We start from the raw sequence: 19,632 nt of genomic DNA, 5'->3' as shown, positions 1-19,632 counted from the left end.
TTCCCATATCTAAATTTGGGGATATTATATTTGCTGTAAGGATCCTCATGCTTTGACCCATGACAAAGTATACATACTCACTTCAAGTATATAAAAAGAAATAAGAACAAAAAGAAAAAGGAGCTTCTCTGCTAATGACAATGACAGATGCTGAAATGGGTATCAGCATCTGTTAAAGGCTGAGAGTGAAAATACGGCTAGATTCACATGTGATACTCTGCTACATAGTGCCAAACCGGTAGACCTTATGCCTTTTCCAAAATCAGCCTTACACCTTAATTGTGACGTGGTACAGACAAATGTCCTAATGAGCACAGGGGCAAATCCCAAGCCAGCTTCATGATAAGAAACAAGAAATAAGAATGGGTGGGAGGAACATCAGATATTAAAATGATTGCTGTACAATTTATATGGATCAGAGAAAAAAACCTATTTGCATATAAACAGTATGAGAAAGACTACCTGGGTACCCATAGCTCACACCTGTAATCCTAGCTACTCAAGAAGCAGAAATCTGAGGATCACACTTCAAAGCCTGTCCAGGCAGAAAAGTCTGTGAGAATCTTATGTTCAATTAACCAAATGTGTCCCATAAGTACCCCAGTGACTCAAAGGGAGAACTCAGAGACAAGGACAAGGCCATGAATTCAAGTCCCACAAGTGACTAAATAAATAAAAAGGTAAATAAACAGAATAAGAGAACAGAAACAGAACTGCAGTACACCTTTCACTTAAGGAAATATTTCTGGACACATTTAGGCAGATCTCTTCTTAAAGTGTTATTAAAAGTTTAATGTGAGATCCCATGTCTATAAATTATGTCCAAAGAAAATCTTTTCTGATCTTCTTTTCTCTCAGGATTTATTGGTCACATACAACTCAGGATAACTAACAGGCCCTGTGTTGAAAGAAAACAGAATTGCCTACTCTCTCTGTCTCAAGGAAAGAGTGCTAAAATTAAGCAACAGCACACAACACACACTTATATTAGAGTGTCTGTGAAAGAAATGAAATCCTGAAATGCAGAGAAAGAATTTGGTAGAGATGTTGAAATAAAGTTCCCTGAACTACCAATAAGATGAGATGATTCAGCTTTATTACTTTAAGTAAAAATTTTCCCTAATCATGGATTCATTTACCCTATTATATTTGTATATTCATGGAATAGTTAATATATAAGCAATCATGAATGCTCCAGTGCATCTATCAAAACAACTACTACTGCTTGCCAGTCTTGATACACAATATGAATTCTAATGTTACTCTCCTTTATTTAAAAAAATTAAGTTCTGTGCACTCTGCCAAGGGTTGTTTACAAGTTATTGCTTCAATATTACTACACATTGCAATAATATTGAGAAAGATAATGTACTTTTAAGGATTGCAATTACCATAAAGACATTAGCTTTGCAGCAACAAGACGACAGGTTTAATAATGCTTTCCTGGCTTTATTTCTTATTCTGTCATCAAAAAACACTTTTTTTGGGGGGAAGGGATGTAACATGATCAAGACTGACATTAATTCAAGCAAATGTAAAATACATTGGAAAGATGTCTTCATTTGTTATGTAGGCCTGACTGTCCATTTTGTGATCTTGATTTTGGTATATAATGGTATATTCTAGAAAAAATGAGAACACGTACTATCAACTGTACAAAAAGTCAAGCAATTTAAGAGCTTTATACTTGTTAGCTTAATTTATGGTAGCAATCAGTGAAAGGAGAGCTTAAACTTGAAACTATGACAACATAACATGGAATAAGAATTCATCTCAATTGCTACCTTCAGGCCAGCCAAAAAAATTACTTGATGTTAGTTTCTCAGAAAAGACTAATAATGCTTTCCTACTTTTTACTCCATTTCTCAGCCTTGTGCTCCCATTCATCTAAAGGAAATGGTCTGCGTGTGCATTGGCCTGAAATTGCCAAAACCAGTGAAAAATAAACAACAATTGATGCTTATTTTTAGAAAGGCCAGAATGTATTAATGGCATATATCTATACTTTGTAAAAGAAGCTGGTTGGCCACTTTAATATGCTTACAGTTAATCAACTTGTCTATAGCAAATTAATGGAATAGAAAGTCTCTTAACAAAAGTATTAACAGAGAAATAGTTGATAAGCCCAACTATCTCTTGGGTATTGAGTAGTTTTTTCTCCGAGATAGTTGAAACAATTAACTAAAGCATGTAATCTTTACCATAATGAATATTTTATTCAAGCAAATTTATTTTTTGAGAGAAAATGAAGTTTACTGTACTCTTCATTAATAAAAGGGTGCATGGGACTGATTTGTTATTTATATGCACACAAAATAAAGGGCATCTGAAGGACAATAATAGTGTAGAATAACTTTGATGATCTAAGTCATGGTTTTTTTCTGTGGGGGTGGGTAAGGAAGAAAAGAGGTCATTCCACAACTGGGCTAGACACTGGGACTTAGTTATTCAGGAGGCTGTGATCCCCAGGACAATGGTTCAAATCATTCAAGGCAGAGAGTTTTTAAGACTCCATCTCCAATAAAACCTGCAAAAATAGGGCTGGATGCTTACTCAGCATTATAGCTCCATCTGATCAAGCTACCAGTGAAAGCATCAGTCCCTGAGTTCAAGGTGTGGGCATAGCAGAAAAATCTTCAGCTAAGAAATAGAAAAACAGCTGCTTAGGAGAATATTATCTATGTTGATATCAGTAGCAATAATCATTTATCCATTTATTTGCTGTCACTGCCATTTGTGATTTTATTAGCAAATATAAGAGATGTATTTTCCTATTGAACATTTTCTTCAACTTTCCCCTTTTTGTGAGTATGGAAATGAGAGTTTATGAATTATAGATCATTATCTGTGGTGGGAAATCTTGTTCACCATAATAAAATACCCAAATCTGAGCATTTCAACCATGTTTATATGTTCACATAGATAAATGGCACAAAGGATATTCACATTGTTACAACACCACCAGTCTTATCCATAAACCAAGACTTTTCAGCATTTTATACCGAAACTGCATACATTAAACACAAACTCCCCATTCACCTGTCTCCTGGCAACCACTACTCTACTCTTTGTCTCTGAATCTATTCTAGGTATCTTTAAAAGAGTAATCCATGTTATCTGTTCTTCTATGACAGGTCTATCTCAATCAGCATATTGTCTCTCAAATTAATCTGTATTATCTTACTTCCTTCCTTTACCCCTTTTCTTTTCTGTGTCCCTTCCTCTCTCTTTTCTTCCTTTCTCCTTCCCTCTTCCTTTCCTTCCTTCTAATGATAAAGGATTGAATCCATGGCTATACACAAATGAAAGTGTAAACTGCTTGCTATCAATTAGCTACATCAACATCCTCCAGAATTTTATCCATTTTTAAAAAGCTAATTCTATTACCTTGTAGTAAGTGCCCTATTTTGTCTATCCATCCACTCACCAACAGTATCTGAGTTGATTCCAAGTTTGACTGTTCTGAATGATAGTTCTATGGCTATTTCCCTACAAACATTCTTTGGTTTTTTTGTTTGTTTGGGGATTTTTTCTTTGTGCTAATTCTGGTGTTTAAACTCAGGACCTGGGCACTATCTTAGAGCAAATATGCTCTGGGATAGTGCCTGACCACAGAAGCCCCCACTCCACCTCTGGCTTCTTTTGTTGATAGCTGGAGATGACAGTCTCAAGGACTTTACTACCTAAGCTGGCTTTCATTCATGATCCTCAGATTTCACAGCCTCCTGAATACCTAAGAATAATAGCATGAGACACTTGTGCCAGCAAACATTGGTTTTGAATCCTTCTTTGCAATTATTTTATGCTTGTACCCAGAGGAAAAACTGCTGTATCATATGGTAAAAAAGAAACAAATTGTATACCAGCTGATAATGAGAAATAAACTATTCACAAAATTGAATAGTATTTGTCAGTAAAAGTAACTATGTATATGAACCCAAATCGTACAAGTGTAAGGAATCACACAAAGTATTCAAAAGAGTCTATTACCATATGATTTAATTTCTATGAAATTCTTCATGGCAAAACTATGATGGCAAAAAGTAAATCAGTAGTGCTCAGTGATGGAACTGCACATGACCATGAGAAACTACACTGATTGAAAAATGGAATAGTGCACAACCTCATTTCAAAGACATTCTACAAGGCAAAACTATTAATGGCCAAAATAAAATTAGCGATGCCTGGTGATCAGTTAGACATGGGCATAAAATATATACTTGTTTGGTATAAAGATTTAGTCATGCAAAAATGTGAAACATCACAAAATTGTGCCCCTAAATGAGTAACTTTTATTGCATGTCAATTATACCTCAGTAAAGTACCAATAAAAATTAGAGGCCAGGTTCAACTCTCTTATCCATGAAAACATTTGACTTCTGATAAGATACCAAGATAGCATAAGAACAAATGTCCTAAGGATATGCTTTAAGAAATCAATAAATTCTTGGCTTTTCTCATCTATTTCATAAAAGTTGAAAATTAGAAACTGAAAGGGACATGAAATAGGGCAGGCTACGTTTGATTAAAAATTCTTGGAATGTATCTCTCCTTCAAATTGTTGAAAAATTACTTGTAATGCTTTTAAACTTCCATTTGAACAGATTTATAAATATTCTTTATAATATGTTGCTATAGTTTGGATATAGAAAGTGGAATATGATATATAAAGATATATTTTTCCTGCCCTCCCAACTCTGTTCTGTCCTATGTGTGTCTGTCTCTGTCTCTCTGTATGTTTGTCTCTATGTCCCTCCCACCAGCATTCACTAGATTGTTTTGCTCCACCAAATAGCCCATCAGTGAAGCCTGCTGACTCTGGGTTGAAACTTCTGGAACCATGTGTTTAAATAAATCTTTCCACTCTTTACTGGTTTATCTAAGATAATTTGTAACAGTCATGAAAAACTGACTAACACTTATGCACATTTCATTTACCTTGTTAAAATTTGAACAATAAAATTCCTCATGCAATAGCCACTAAATACCTTCTATTTTGTCCTACCCAGATATTTGGATATAAAACTCGCATTCACATTGCACATTAAAAATCAACTTTTTCCACGTACCTTTTTTCTGGAAAATCATATAATTACTTGTTATTGGAAAGGTTATTTTCATTCTTGTAGTTAATTACTCAGCCAGGAGTTATGTGGATATATAACAATCATATAGTATTGCCATTGAATTACTGTCTTTAAATAGGTACTGCCTCATTTTCTCCAACCTCTTTAAATGAAACATGTAATTAAATACAGAAAGTAGGTAGAAACTTGGGAAAATAATTTATAACATATTCTTACTGAAGCAAAAAAAAGTGAGGAGGGAATGATATTCGACAGATTTTATATAAAGAAAACAAGGGAGAAGGAAACAATAAGCAGCAAAGCTTTGTTCTTGTCCTCATAACAGAGTCCAGGAAAGCAAAACTGAAAATATTCTTTGTGGGAGAGAAGCAGAGTATATATTGAAAATGGGTCTGTCATTGTTCTTTTTCTTTCCGCACAAGTGGACTGGATTTTGGAGTGTAACCTATCCTCTAAAAAATTACTTCATTTTCTTGTAGTTATTTAGCCATTGTTTATGTGCAGCTTAATTTATTTTTCATCTGTGCTGTTATATAAAATCTATTCCTGTCTCCTGCTGTGCACATGTACACACACACACACACACACACACACACACACACACACACACACACCTCCCTGCATTTTACTATCTCTTGTTTTATTATTATAATTCCCTTATCTGGCAGCTAGCTCACAAGCAACTGGAGGAGTAGAGAAGGATGTTTTATTTTTCTTTTTCCCTGCAAAACTTCTAACACAGGGCTGCATAAAGACTGAATAAATGTGGCCACCTTGCTGCCTAAGTAGCAACTAAAAATATTAAAATGAATATAAATCATGCTTAGTTCCCCTAAAATTATCACAGACTTGTATTTCAGCATAACTGCTCATTTATAAACCTCTTCCACTGTCATCGGCCCTCCTCATTAAGGAGGTGCAGGGCCTTCATTAGGATAGCTCTTTGACAAGCCAGAAAAGCAGCTTGTAAGATGACTGGACACAGTAGCCATGTTTTTGAACAACAATCTCGTATGCGGTTGAAATCTCCTTTGCACAGGTCTTTTATACAATAAAAAGACATTTTTTTCAAACTTACTAATTATATTCACTAAACGCTGTTCATATTGTTGACTTTCCCCCACTGTGAGAATTACAAAATCAGTCATAAGACTAAACTCAGAAAATGACTTACAGCAATTCACAGACTACTAAGCCAGCTGGGTTCATTTAAATCTCCTATAAATAACAGTTTTTGTGGTGAACCGAGTAAGACCTACAGCTAGCCCCATAAATCATCATTTTTTATCTACTATAGGACTGAAAACATTTATTTCCACCTCTGATCTATGAGGATTCATCAAGAAACCCTCTCCCAAATTAAACTACAGAATTATTGCACTCTGCCAGCTACACCACTCAGGAAAACATTTACATACCTTCATTATTGCTTAGTCACAATGATTTCAACAAGCAGAATTAGAGCACAGAATTATTTTCATAATTGTGTAAGAGTACTTTTAAAGAAACCAAAGATGTATTCATTTTCTGTTGTTCCTTGAAATGTGTTGACGATTAACAATTCAAAATCTAAGCTATATGTGAGAGTTTCACAGAAAGGAAATTATACAATTCATTATAATTCTATGGATGAATATATATTCTCAGATATTCCATAATTATTTGCCAAAGAAGCAAAATTTGGCAATTCTTTTGTTATATTTTAAAATTAAATCTGTGGAATTATGTGCAAGAAAAAATACTGAACTCAATCCTCTATTGCTCTGATTTTCTAATCTGAAAATCATGGCAAATTCTTTTTTTTTTGAGGTATTTTTTATTGTAATTAATAAAAGGGCTACATGATATTTGCATGGCAAAATCTTTTAACTCTTTGTCTCTATCCCTTTCATTCTATCTGCTCTCTGCACATCAATGAAGACACACAGTGTGTTTCACATGGTCTGACTGTTCATGATTTCCATTAGTACTTCATCATTAATAAAACTTACTAAATTATGACCTCTTCCATAAAAATTGATGTTTGCATAGACATTCAACAACTAAGATAAACCATTTAACAAAGAAAGTGTGTGTGTGTGCATGCACATAACTATACCCCTTATAAAAATTATTGAGTAAATATAACATGTAAGTAAAACTAGAGACAGGACTCTAATTTTCATAATAACAACATTCCCCATGGTATGTGTGTGTGACATATGTATGCCTGAGTGTGTATTTACACTCATACACATGTACCTGTGCATGTATGTGTGCATTTGCATTTAACACAAAACATTGTAACATACATAATAGATATCAAGGACAAATGAGGATTATACATAACAGTTTTACGGGATAATAATCAATAGGTATAAAATTACAATTATTATGCTCCAGAAAAAATAAAGACATAGGGTTTTGCCCAACCTATATTGTTATAAATGTGACAATATCTAAACATGTAATCAAAATCTGAAAAATTAAACAAATATTATATTTAAATATTCAGTTATTAATACTGATAAATTATGAATAGTTCAATGTAGACAAAATCTTAAAATAATGTGAGTTTTCTGGTGTTTTTAAAGCAAAGATGAATAAAATCAAATTTCTTTTAATGAAAGGATATTCCATCAAAACTACAGGAAGTGGAATTTTGTTAATGCCTGACCCTAGTTTAATTTCATCACTTGACTGCTGCTGTGGCAAATATATCACAAGTTACATTTTAGTGTCTGGATTTTTTAATACTCCTTCTTCCTAACATGGGATACAAAGAATCAGAAAGTTATAACAAATTTCTACATAAACATAACATTAGAAAACATATAATCATTTGGAAAATTTGAGCTTGTCATTTTAGAGGAAGGCATCTATAAACACCAAAACAAATATCACCAAGACTATTTTCTTACTTAAGCAATCTATAAAAGCAGTAATATAGCATGTGAATACATATACGAGTCCATGAATTCTATACCTCAGAAGACAGAATAGCAAAGTTTTTAACTGAATAGCAAACTATTTTCTGAATCTCCTGAGGATCATTAACTCAAAGAGCTATGATTACCAGTTTCCAATTTTGACAGGACTGCACTCTTTATAAAAAGAGATGATCACTGAAAGTGGCCTATTTTAATTCAGATTTTAAGTGGCGAGAAGGATAATAGCGGTAAGGACTTAACACTGAATTTCTAAGCTGGTATCCAAGTGTCTTGATTCATGGGAATATTAGATAACTACAGCAATGATTTGCTATTATTGGTATCTACCACACACACAGACACACACACACACAGACCTCCATACACGCAGGTTAATAGGATGTGCATTAGGATACATAATGAATAACATGGAAATGAAAAGACTTTACTGAGACATATTTCCATGCAAAATTAAATTGACTGTCCTAAAATTTAAACACTTCTGTATATTTTGACATATGATATTAATGTTTGCCTTTTCCAAAATACAAGTTTTGTGTATTGATTTACATGAAGATTTGCATGAAACATAATTCATTATACAACTATCAAAACAGAACCCAGAATGTCACTAATAGCAATGTACAATCTTGGAGTTCAAGGAACTATTCAGAAGTTCACAAAAGAATGTCAAGTAAGCACAGTACAATAAAATAAAATGGATTTAAATAAAGGTCAAACATCGCATCAGCTGGACAAAGGGAACCATTTAAAATTAAGAATGATACCCTGTCCTCTTGTCATTGTACTGTACTATATTGTTACAGAAGTCTAAACTCTTGAATGTTCTTGTTGCCATGTACTATAATTAGTCCATATGGAGACCCTTAAATTGAAATGTTTGCATCCACTGCTCATGAATTACGAACAAATGGGCACAAAATAATATAGTGTGTCACTATGTAGTATGCTGACATTTTCAAAAGTAATATATGATAAATTCTTTTCAATTTTGCTGAAGCACAGATTTTTTTCAATCACTGGACATATTACCAAGTGAAATTTTTCTATTATAAATAGCCCCACAGGAGAACAAATCAGAAGCTGAAATGTACTTCAAATGTCCAAGTGTCCATGACTCCTGTATGGTCAAAGGGGTCTTCTCCTGATAGACTCTAATCTAAGCCATCCTTCTAATATATTCTGTTGTTTTCCAACAGCATCCAAGCACAAGAGAATCCCCTCACCTGAAGTGCTAATGCCAATGTTCATCGGTTTTGTAATTCATTGACAATGTCCCCTGTGATATCACTTATTTCCTGGCTATTCAACTAGACATGCATCTTGAGGTTTTTTGTTTCTGTAGTACCATTTATATTACCTGGTGTGTAGGTAAATAGTTTGATCTTGTTACCTACACAACACCCTTCCTATTCCCCTTATTTTTACCAGCCTTGTTTTCAGGTCATAATGCTGTCAGTAAAGGTTCTGTAATGTCTGCTTAGACAAGGAATCATTTTGAAATCCATATTAAGATAATGAGTTTTTCTAATTAGAATACCAATCAAACACACACAAAGATGAAGAAAATTGTTAAATCTGGTACATCCCAAAGGCACCATCCTTAAAACACTTAGCAATTCATTCCTTCATGCCTCAGTTCTCTAGGCTGCCAAAATAGCTGTTCCTCAAAAGCTAACTTCACCAGTTTCTGCCAGGTTTTGGCTCAGATCTCTCAAATCCTTCCAATAAATTCCACTTTCTGTTTGAATCAGACAGTCATTCTCTATTGCTTACGAACAAAGACCTTTATCTGATATACCCTCAAAACAGTGTGTAGAGGGAGTATTCTGTGCTTCATAAACGCTTTGTTGATATGTACATTATATATGCCATTACATACTGAAAACAAAAATAACAAATGTCCCTGAAGTGAAGCATTGCTACTGGTTAGAATTCTAATAAACACCAGGCAAGTACAGCCTAGCTAACTCTGAGAGCTCATCTTCACTGAAGTAATTTTTATTACAGCTCAGCACACTGGTTTGGTGACTCACAAAGTGATAATTCACTGCTGAAATTAACAAAGCATTTTGTGATATGGATAATACTTACAATAATGATACCCTTTAGTGTTATTTGACATTTTGGTTAACCCATCTGTTTTCCTTTTCTTCCAAATATCATAGCAGCTAATTGTGACCACCAAAATTGTTTTATATTACCTCACTATAAGATATATCTGTTAAGCTGAATTGCTTACATTGTGGTTTCTTTTCACTAGATGAATATTTTAATGTACCTCATAGCTCTTGTGAAAAGCAGTAGATTAAAATTTCAAATAACTAAATGAAGGAAATGATTAGAAAAAATGAACAAATAGCATCATTTTAAAGTACAATCAGTATTCTACATAGATATTCCCCCTGGAAGATTTCCTAAGGAAAAAAAGTCTCTAAAAATCATTCAAGTAGTCTTATCTGTGAAATTTATCAGCAATTCTGGCTGATCATATATCAGTAGTTAGTTAATTTCTTTTGAAAAGATCACATGTTAAGGTAATATTTCTATGTACTTCAGTAAATTTCTGTCAGTTTTAGACAGTTACAGCTAGTAAGAACCCTTTGTATTCCAGAACACATCTAGTAAGAATCCTTTGTATTCCGGAATCATTCTTTTAATCCCAGACATCATGGGGTATATCATGCACTTATATGATATTTCTCTTTACCAATTACAAGTATTTCCCAGCAGATAAAGAACTTATTGGTGTGTGTGTGTGTGTGTGTGTGTGTGTGTGTGTGTGTGTGTGTGAAAACCTTCACTTCTTTCCCTTTTAAGAACACCTACGACTACATGATAGTATTTCCTGAAAGATGATATTTTATTTTATTTGAAGTTTGCAAAAACTCTTTGTGCTGAATCTTTTGAGCACACCTCTAGTGGATGTCAGATCAGCGTTGTATGGAAGAACTTTTATTTGACAGGTAAATGACAGGAAGAAACCTCTCTCCAAAATATAAGACGTAACAGTAAAATCTTTCTGTGAGTTTAATGTCATAGTTTGTTCTTATGTATAAATGACTTATTCATTCTTTTTCAAAAAAACTAATTCTTATAATTAGTGTGAATAGAGTAGAATTAAAGCCCTTCAAACTGAATCTCAAAATAGGATAGTTTGTTTAAAATCTGTATGAATTAAATGTGAAATTAATATCTTTTATAAATTGGTAGTGAGGTTCCGTAGGTATGATAGTGTAGAAATATCTACAAAGAACAATTTTAATTCGTATAGATTACACAACACTAAGCTATTAGCAACTTAATGAAAGATAGCTTTAACATTGGTTATATAGGATATAATAAAATACAAAATTCTAAATGAACTGTTTTTAATAATAGCATTTTAAAAGTTTCATTGTAAAGGGGGCTTACTTACATAAGGTAATAAGTACATTTCTTCCCATTTATTTGCCAGCCCTGTGACTAGATTTCTCAAGGCTAGTGCTCTATCATTTGAGCAACCGCACCACTTTTGGCTTTTTCTGTATATGTGGTATTGAGGGCTTTGTGCATACTAGGCAAGCACTCTACCACTAGGCAACACTTCCATCCTAAATGGACAGTTTTATCATATACATTTGGCTATGTTTTATTAGTACTATCAAATAATTCTTAATGTAAACTCTAGTGAGAAGAGAAAATTGTTTTTTTACAATTCTGGTATTTGCTCTCTATTTCCTTATGTTCCTAAGAAATATCAGAGCAGTGATATATACTCACAATTCCATTACAAATCCGAAAGTCTGTGTGTACACGCACATACCACCATTCTGAGGACTCAGGGCATGTGGGCTCTCCTTGAGGGTTGGATTTTTTCTCAATGGTAGTGCTCTGTCACTTGAGCCACAGTTCTACTTTCAGGTATTTTGGGGTAGCTAATTGGCCATAGGTTCTCAATGATTTTCCTGACAGTGTCTACTCTCTCTCTGCAAGATCCTTAGATCTCAGCCTCTAAAGCAGCCAGGATACAAGTGTAAGCTAATTATGCTCAGCAGTATTTCATTATCTATGTTATTCTGTGTATCTCACTGGATTATAATTACCAGGAGCAAATTATCTTTAATCATATTAAAATGTCATTCAATGGATATGCAATGCACATACATTTAGTGTGTGAAAAGAAATAAATTTTCATCTATTTCTAGATATGGAATTTTGTGAAATTGTAGTTCAAGAACTAACTAAAATTCTGTGGTGTTTTCAGATGTGAGAGGAAAAAATAGGGCAAAGTAGTTCAATGTCATAGACATATTGCTTGTTTTCAGATTCTTATCTTAAGATTCTTTACAGAACATAACCTATTGTGTTCAGTTTTGATACTGCAACACAAAGATGTTTTCCAAGAAAAAGGTGTTTAATGTAGCATAGATATAGACATATATGATTGCTTTTCTTTCACATCCTTTCACAACAGGTAAAATTTCAAAACTTACACTGTAAAATAGTACAGTCCAAACAAAAAGATGATTTCTGTTTGATTATAATTATTTAAAAACTGTTACTAAATAACACTAAAAAACTGGAGCAAGACTATTTCACAACCAAATGCAGGAAGGGAAAAAATAATTTTTCTACTGTACCACTAGCAAAACATATGTAATGGAAAATGTCAGCCTATTTTCTTCATCAAATTTAGCACTTCAGATAGTTTTTGGAGAAACATAAAATAAGGAAATGGGATTAAAATACAATGTAACTTGTATTTTATAAAGGCATTTTGGGGGAGTATATAAGCTCCAGTAAGAATTAATCAGCAAGAAATAAGTACTACAGGAGTAAATTCATATAATCTTATGGATTTGACTGCAATAACACTTTAAAAAGCAATTTGTTTTCATTAAGATATAATTTACATACCGTAAAACTTGCTCAATGAAAGCATATAATTTTAAGGTTTGTTATTTCTTTCAGATTAACCCTCCTCATAGACAAGACTATGGTTATAAATTAGCATAATAAAATAGCATCTTACCTTACAAAGAAAGTTGATCTTAAAACCCAAAGACTGGGCATTTCTCGAGCCTGAGTTCATGTAGTTTCCAATCAGGAGAACTAACTCCAAAAGTTTGTTAAAACTTTCACTTTTCTTCAGTTCTTCACAAGCAAGAGTTACTGCTATGATGCTGGGTTTGATGTTGTTGACATGTTCTTCAAAAGTGAGCTTGAAAAGAATGCTTTTGAGACGAGACTGCAGCATTTTCACAGAGCTTATCTGCAAGGTAAGAAATGGAATCTAAGAACAGATATTCAAAGACATGTTTTATCATTTTAATGGGCATAATTCCCAGACAATGAAAAACTTCTATATGAAGTGAATATTCTCTGGGTTAAGCAAATACTATGCTATATATATTTTAACAATACCGAGGGAATTTTTAGCAATACTCCATAATAGCCAGCTATTCAGTTGTTTGAAGAGAAATGAAATGTCTCTTACAACATTAACAAAATGTTTACTGTAACTGAACAGTTGCTATACATTTAATTGTATAATCGTTAGCCATTAAAAGAAGGCAAAGTCCCATAACCTGTCCCTGAGATGAATTAGGTAAATTTACACACAAGAAATTTAGTTGAATGAGTTGAAGCACAGTTAAACTATATTCTAGATGCCAGAAAATGTAAGTAGGACATTTTATAAAATATTATCTATTACTATGCACTTTCAAATATAAGTGAAGCTCTGATTGTGCATGTTGAAACCTATCAATTTTATTCATAAGATATATTAAATATTAAGGTATAATATAAAGAAGTTCACCTACATGACAGATGTTGATGTTATGTTATGGAGAAATTACAAGAACTTTTAAGCAAAATTTTCAAGAAATTTTAAGTAAAATTTTCAAATGAGTTCATGTTTGGTTTTAATTACTTATTTCAGAGATTAGATATGCATTCTACATTCCCGCTGTTATAGCTCTTATAATAAACTTGTATTTAATTTAATTTTGTTGTGAAGGTGATATACAGAGGGGTTACCTAAGTCAGGTAATACATTTCCTTTCCTTTTGTCCTCAGGATTGAATTTGATCTGGGCACTCTCCCTGAACTATTCAGCTCAAGGCTACTTACCTACTCGTGAGCCAAGCCCCACTTCCCATTTTCCAGAGGTTAATTGGAGATAAGTGTCTCAGGTCTTTTTGTGCCTGGCCTGGTTTTGAACCTTTATCCTCAGATCTCAGCCTCCTGAGTCGCAAGGATTTTACAAGTGTGAGCCACCAGGCCCAGCAATACATTTCCTTTTGAATAGTTACTCCCTCCTTCATTTACTGCTAATTTTTTCCCTTCCCGAGTAAGTTGCAGGTCAGCTGATTACTATCCAAGCACTTTGGAATAATTATTATTTTTACTTTTTAATTCCCAATTGCACAAAACTATTTAATTATTATTTATTTGCCACATTAATTCTAGCAGAGAGGTTGTTGGAGAATAGGAATATATATGCACATAATGGAAAGAAATCATTAGTCATCTTAATTATTATATAACTAGTTTCCCATTTCTAAGACTCTAAATCTTAGAATATTATTCAAATTATCACCCATAATACGTGATACTAATCTTTGTTGGTGTGCGTGTGTGTGTAGGGTGTGTGTGTGTGTGTGAGCGCACGCGTAAGACACTGTTAACTGAAATTTAAATTCTGGGCTTTGCATCCTTACCTGACATTTTTCAATCACAGCTGGTGCCCAACTATTTGAACCACACCTCCATTTCTGGCTTTAACTGTTAATTCAAAATAAGAGTCTCACACATTTGTCTACCTAAGCTGGCATTAAGCCTTGGAATCAGCCTCCTGAGTAACTACTATACTACTATAGTTGTGATCCACTGGTGAACAGTCTTGCCAATATTTTTAATCTGATGAATTTCTTACAATAATCTCTTATTTTTCCATACGTAATCACTCTAGCTTGAATTCTAGTTACTTCAATACAGATTATTTTCATCTTCTCTCAGAATATTCTCTTTTCTCCTCTCTAAATCTTATAATTAATGGAAAATGATAACTCCATGGAAGAAAAATAACATATTGCTTTTTGACATACTGTGCTTAGGGCTTTACTGCAATATATGGTAATATTGGGAAACAGTTTAAAGAGGTAATTATTAGAGGTAGTGGGTTTGGGTATTATCTGAATGGAAGCAGTAGGGGAGGCAAGTGTGAGGGACAAAAAGAAAAGAGTCAAGGATTAAACCTGAGGAGCACCTAAAACAGGGTCTACATACAATACAGTTTCAAATATCTGCTGATTGATTTCATTATTATACCTTAGCTAACAAATCATTTTCTTTTTTATATTTTTTACTGTAACTAATAAAAGGGTTACATGATATTTGCCAAATAGAAGGTACATTAATTCACATACATTCATACCCTTTCACATGTCTTGGTACCCATTACCCTCCCCCGCACCCACCACCCACCCCTCATCTTGGTTTTCCCCCCTTCCCTATCCAATTTGAAATAACCAAATACAAATAAATTCAATATATCAGATAACAAAGTGAGATACTGTAACAATATGAGATACCCAAGGGACAGCAAAGAAGATGAGGGATAACATAGTACATTAAGGACAACAATCATTAGTTATATGGCTTTTGCTTCAATATCCTGGAGGTCCTTTCAATTAGCTTCATACTATATGGCCTTATGTATCAAGGTTTTGCTCTATTGCAGATCTCTGGTAGTAGAGCCCAAGGTTTCTACTGATTATGACAAATGAGGGGAACCATTGAGCCTAAGTTCCTTTGAGTCTGGCGTACTTCACTTAATATGTTTTTTTCTAAGTCTTTCCATTTCCTATCAAATGGGTCGATGTCGTTTTTTCTGACAGCAGTATAGAATTCCATTGTGTACAAATACCACAACTTGTTGATCCACTCATCAACTGAGGGACATCAAGGTTGGTTCCATATCTTTGCTATGGTGAATAATGCTGCAGTGAACATTGTTGTGCTAGTGGATTTATTATGCCCTAGATTCTGGATGGTTGCGTAAATGCCAAGTAGTGGAATTGCTGGGTCATAGCGGAGTTCTATGTTTAGCCTTTTGAGGCACTGCCATGCTGCTTTCCATAGTGGTTGAACGAGTTTGCACTCCCACCAACAGTGTAGTAGTGATCCCTCCTGGCCACATCCCCTCCAGCATCTGTTATTATTCATTTTCCTGATCCTGGCCATTCTAACTGGAGTGAGGTGGAATCTTAGAGTTGTTTTGATTTGCATTTCTTTTATGACCAGAGATGTGGAGCATTTCTTCATGTGTCTATAGGCCATTGTTGTTTCTTCTTCAGAGAAGACTCTCTTTAAGTCTTTGGCCCATTTTTTAATGGGATGGTTGTTACTTTGGAGATTAGTTTTGCAGTGATTCAATTTTTTGAGTTGTTGATATATTTTAGATATGAGGCCTTTGTCCGTTGTTTGGTTGGTGAAGATCTTCTCCCACTCTGTAGGCTTCCTAATTAATTTACTAGCTATGTCCTTTGTCATACAAAAGCTCTGCAGTTTAATGCAGTCCCACTTATCCAGCCTTTCTCTGATTTGTTGTGATTCTTGGTCCTTATTAAGAAAGTTTCTACCTGTGCCAAGGAGGGCTAGTGTATCTCCTATTCCTTCTTGTAAAGTTTTCAGTGTGTCAGCTTTTACCTCCAGGTCTTTATCCATTTGGAGTTAATTCTAGTGCAGGGTGACAGAGAAGGATCTAACTTTAGTTTTCTGCAGGTCCTTAACCATTTCTGCCAGCACAACTTGTTGAAGAGGCTGTCTTTCTTCCATTCTATTTTTTTGGCTTCCTTGTCAAAGATTAGGTGGCCATAGGTCTGTGGTTTAATATCTGGGTCCGTGGTAGAGTGCTTGCGTAGCATGCACGAAGACCCGGGTTCAATTCCTCAGTACCACATATATACAAAAAAGCCAGAAGTGGTGCTGAGGCTCAAGTGGTAGAGCTCTAGCCTTGAGAAAGTCCAAGGGCAGTGCTCAGGCCCTGAGCTCAAGCCCAGGACTGGCAATAAATAAATAAATAAATAAATAAATAAATAAAAATAACAAATCATTTTCTAGATCTTTGTCCAAGAGACACATAGTGTACTTCATAAAATTAAGAAATGATAGTAATATTTTGCTCTCTCCAAAATAGTGTTTTCAATTATGATATCAAATCAGAAAAGGCAGGGAAATAACTTGGTGCAAATGACAGCAATGGCTATTAATCTCAAATCAGACTGATATCAAGAAGAATTTGTATATGACAAGGGAGTTGGGCTACCATTTAATCAGGAAAAAGTTTATTTTTTTTACCATTAACTCATCCCCTTCAATCATGTTTCCCATGTGAAAAGTACTATATGATAGGTGATTTAAAAATGATTGTAAACTGATTATAGAAATATACATATTTACACACATAGGGAGCAAAATGCTAGATTAAGAAAATGTATAATTGAATAATAGCAGAATAACATTAAGAAGGAGAAGAATAAGTGCTCATGGACATTTCTTTCCAACTGGCTTTGAACCATCATCCTCCTCAGTTGCTAAAATCACAGGCAGGAATCTCCAGTATCCAGCCAAATCACACACACACACACACACACACACACACACACACACACACACACACACACATTATATATGGTGTGTGTGTGTCAGTTATGGGCTGAGAAATCTGGGCCTGGGCACTGTACCTGAGCTCTTCAGCTCAAGGCTAACATACTATCCCTTGAGCCACAGTGTCACTTCCAGTTTTCTGGTGGTTAACTGGAGATAAGAGTATCAGGGGTGCCTGGGCTGGCTTTGAACTGTGATCCTCAGATCTTAGCCTCCTGAGAAGGTAGGATTACGGGTGTGAGCCAAAACACCCAGCTCCAGCCAAGTAATTTAAGTGTAGAGTTCAAGAAAGGCTTGTCCTTCATTCCCAGGAGAAGGAAAGACAATCTCTATATATAGAAGGTAGAAATGATAAAGTTATTTTGACAGATATGTAGACTTTTGCATTTCACAGACTGGTTTAAACTATACAGTTCTGTCACTTTCTACATGTGTAACATACTACAAATTACCTAATATTTCTGAGTGATTTCCTTCCTCATCAAGAAATGCATTTTCCAATAGGATTTAAATAAGATATGATGGAACATTTATGTAATCATAATTCTTTGGGAGTCTGAGGAAAGGGGAATCACAAGATATAACCAGACGTGGAAAATATAGGATGTAAATCTCCTGAAGCCATTGAGACAATGTGAGCACTGTAAAACAATATCTCTTGTGGACCTTATTTATCCTCAGAAATTCTCTCTAGCAATGAAATGTGGTCACTGATTGTCTCAAACTTTCTCTAAAAGTTTCCCTCATTAACATTTAAGGAATCTATGTTTACAACCTCCAAACAAACAAACTTCATTACCCACTGGACATACTGTAAATACTGTATTGCATATCATTTTTTGCCACTTCTAATTTATGGCTTATGTTTTCTAGTAGAAATGGTAACATTTTTATATGTGTTTTTTATGAACTCAAAAGGGTGAATGGAAGTGCTAAATCTAAAATGGTGAAACACCAATCAGAAAAGAAAATAAAAACCTCGCACAATAAAACACCAATCAGTAAATGCCTGTTACAATAAACCACCAATCAGTAAAAGCCTTTTTCCAACAAAACTCAGTAAAAATCACTTACACTTCACTACCAATCATTATGTAGAGATCATAGCAAGAATATTCTCACAAACCTAAGTATGAAGCTTTATGATTAGACCAGAGATTTCCCATAGACAATAGTTGAACTTTTATCTGAGTATCTATGTATTATGAGTATCTTAAATAACCAAGTTCAAATAATAGGAAGCACAGAACTACATCTTCAGCCACAGATACAATTATGAAAAGCTCATGTCTTATAAAGGCACTTGAGTGTACCTAAGTGATATAAGTAAATCAAAAACTCTCCTGAAATGTCTGTTTTTCCTTGTGCTATCTCGCAGAATTTTCGTTGACTGGCATCCTTTGTTTTATAATTCATTGCTTCAAGTGTGGTGAGATGCTGACCAGGATATTGTATTATGTAGGGGATTTATTTGTGTTACAATGTACTTGTCTATCAAATCACATCAAGCAATTTTCCTTCCTTTAGCTAATCTGCACCATATTTTAAAAAAAAACTGCACTGACGGTCTCGGTAAAAAAAAAATGCAAGTGAGTTATTTCCCCAAAGAATTAGGCACAGTTTTGTTTATAAAATTTGAATTTTATGCACTGTATATCTATAGAGCTGGTGAATATTGATTCATTACCAAACTATACCAGAAATCCACAGAAAAAGGAAGGACTGTAAAGATCCAGAGTCAATGAGAACATGACCACATAAAACTTCTGTCACCTTTGGATTTCTATTATCTTTCCTATTGTATAAGGAAACCCACATTTAATGCCTATCCAATGTAAACTTAATAGAAATTCTTTTCTCATCAAAATATTAATGATGGTAAACCAAGAGAGGACTAAACATGCCTGTAATCTCAGTTGTTTGGGAGACAGAGACAAAAGGATCATAATTTAAAGCCT

At 34.2% G+C, this 19,632-nt stretch overlaps 1 protein-coding gene across 6 annotated transcripts in view; it reads right to left on the bottom strand.

Annotated features, from left to right (window-relative positions):
• Positions 1-19,632, bottom strand: part of Diaph2 (diaphanous related formin 2) — an 809,447-nt gene that overhangs the window by 431,258 nt on the left and 358,557 nt on the right. For all 6 annotated transcript variants that reach the window (XM_090326172.1, XM_090326173.1, XM_090326169.1 and 3 more), the window contains one exon: positions 13,032-13,271. In XM_090326172.1, coding sequence (XP_090182298.1) covers positions 13,032-13,271 — 240 coding nt within the window. The remainder of the gene's footprint in view (positions 1-13,031; positions 13,272-19,632) is intronic.

Source organism: Megascapheus bottae, chromosome X (genome assembly GCF_031878675.1).
Source record: "Megascapheus bottae isolate mThoBot1 chromosome X, mThoBot2.hap1, whole genome shotgun sequence".
In the NCBI taxonomy this organism is placed as follows: Eukaryota; Metazoa; Chordata; class Mammalia; order Rodentia; family Geomyidae; genus Megascapheus; species Megascapheus bottae.
Note: the sequence above shows the minus strand (reverse complement) of the source record. Positions and strands in the feature narration are given on the sequence as shown.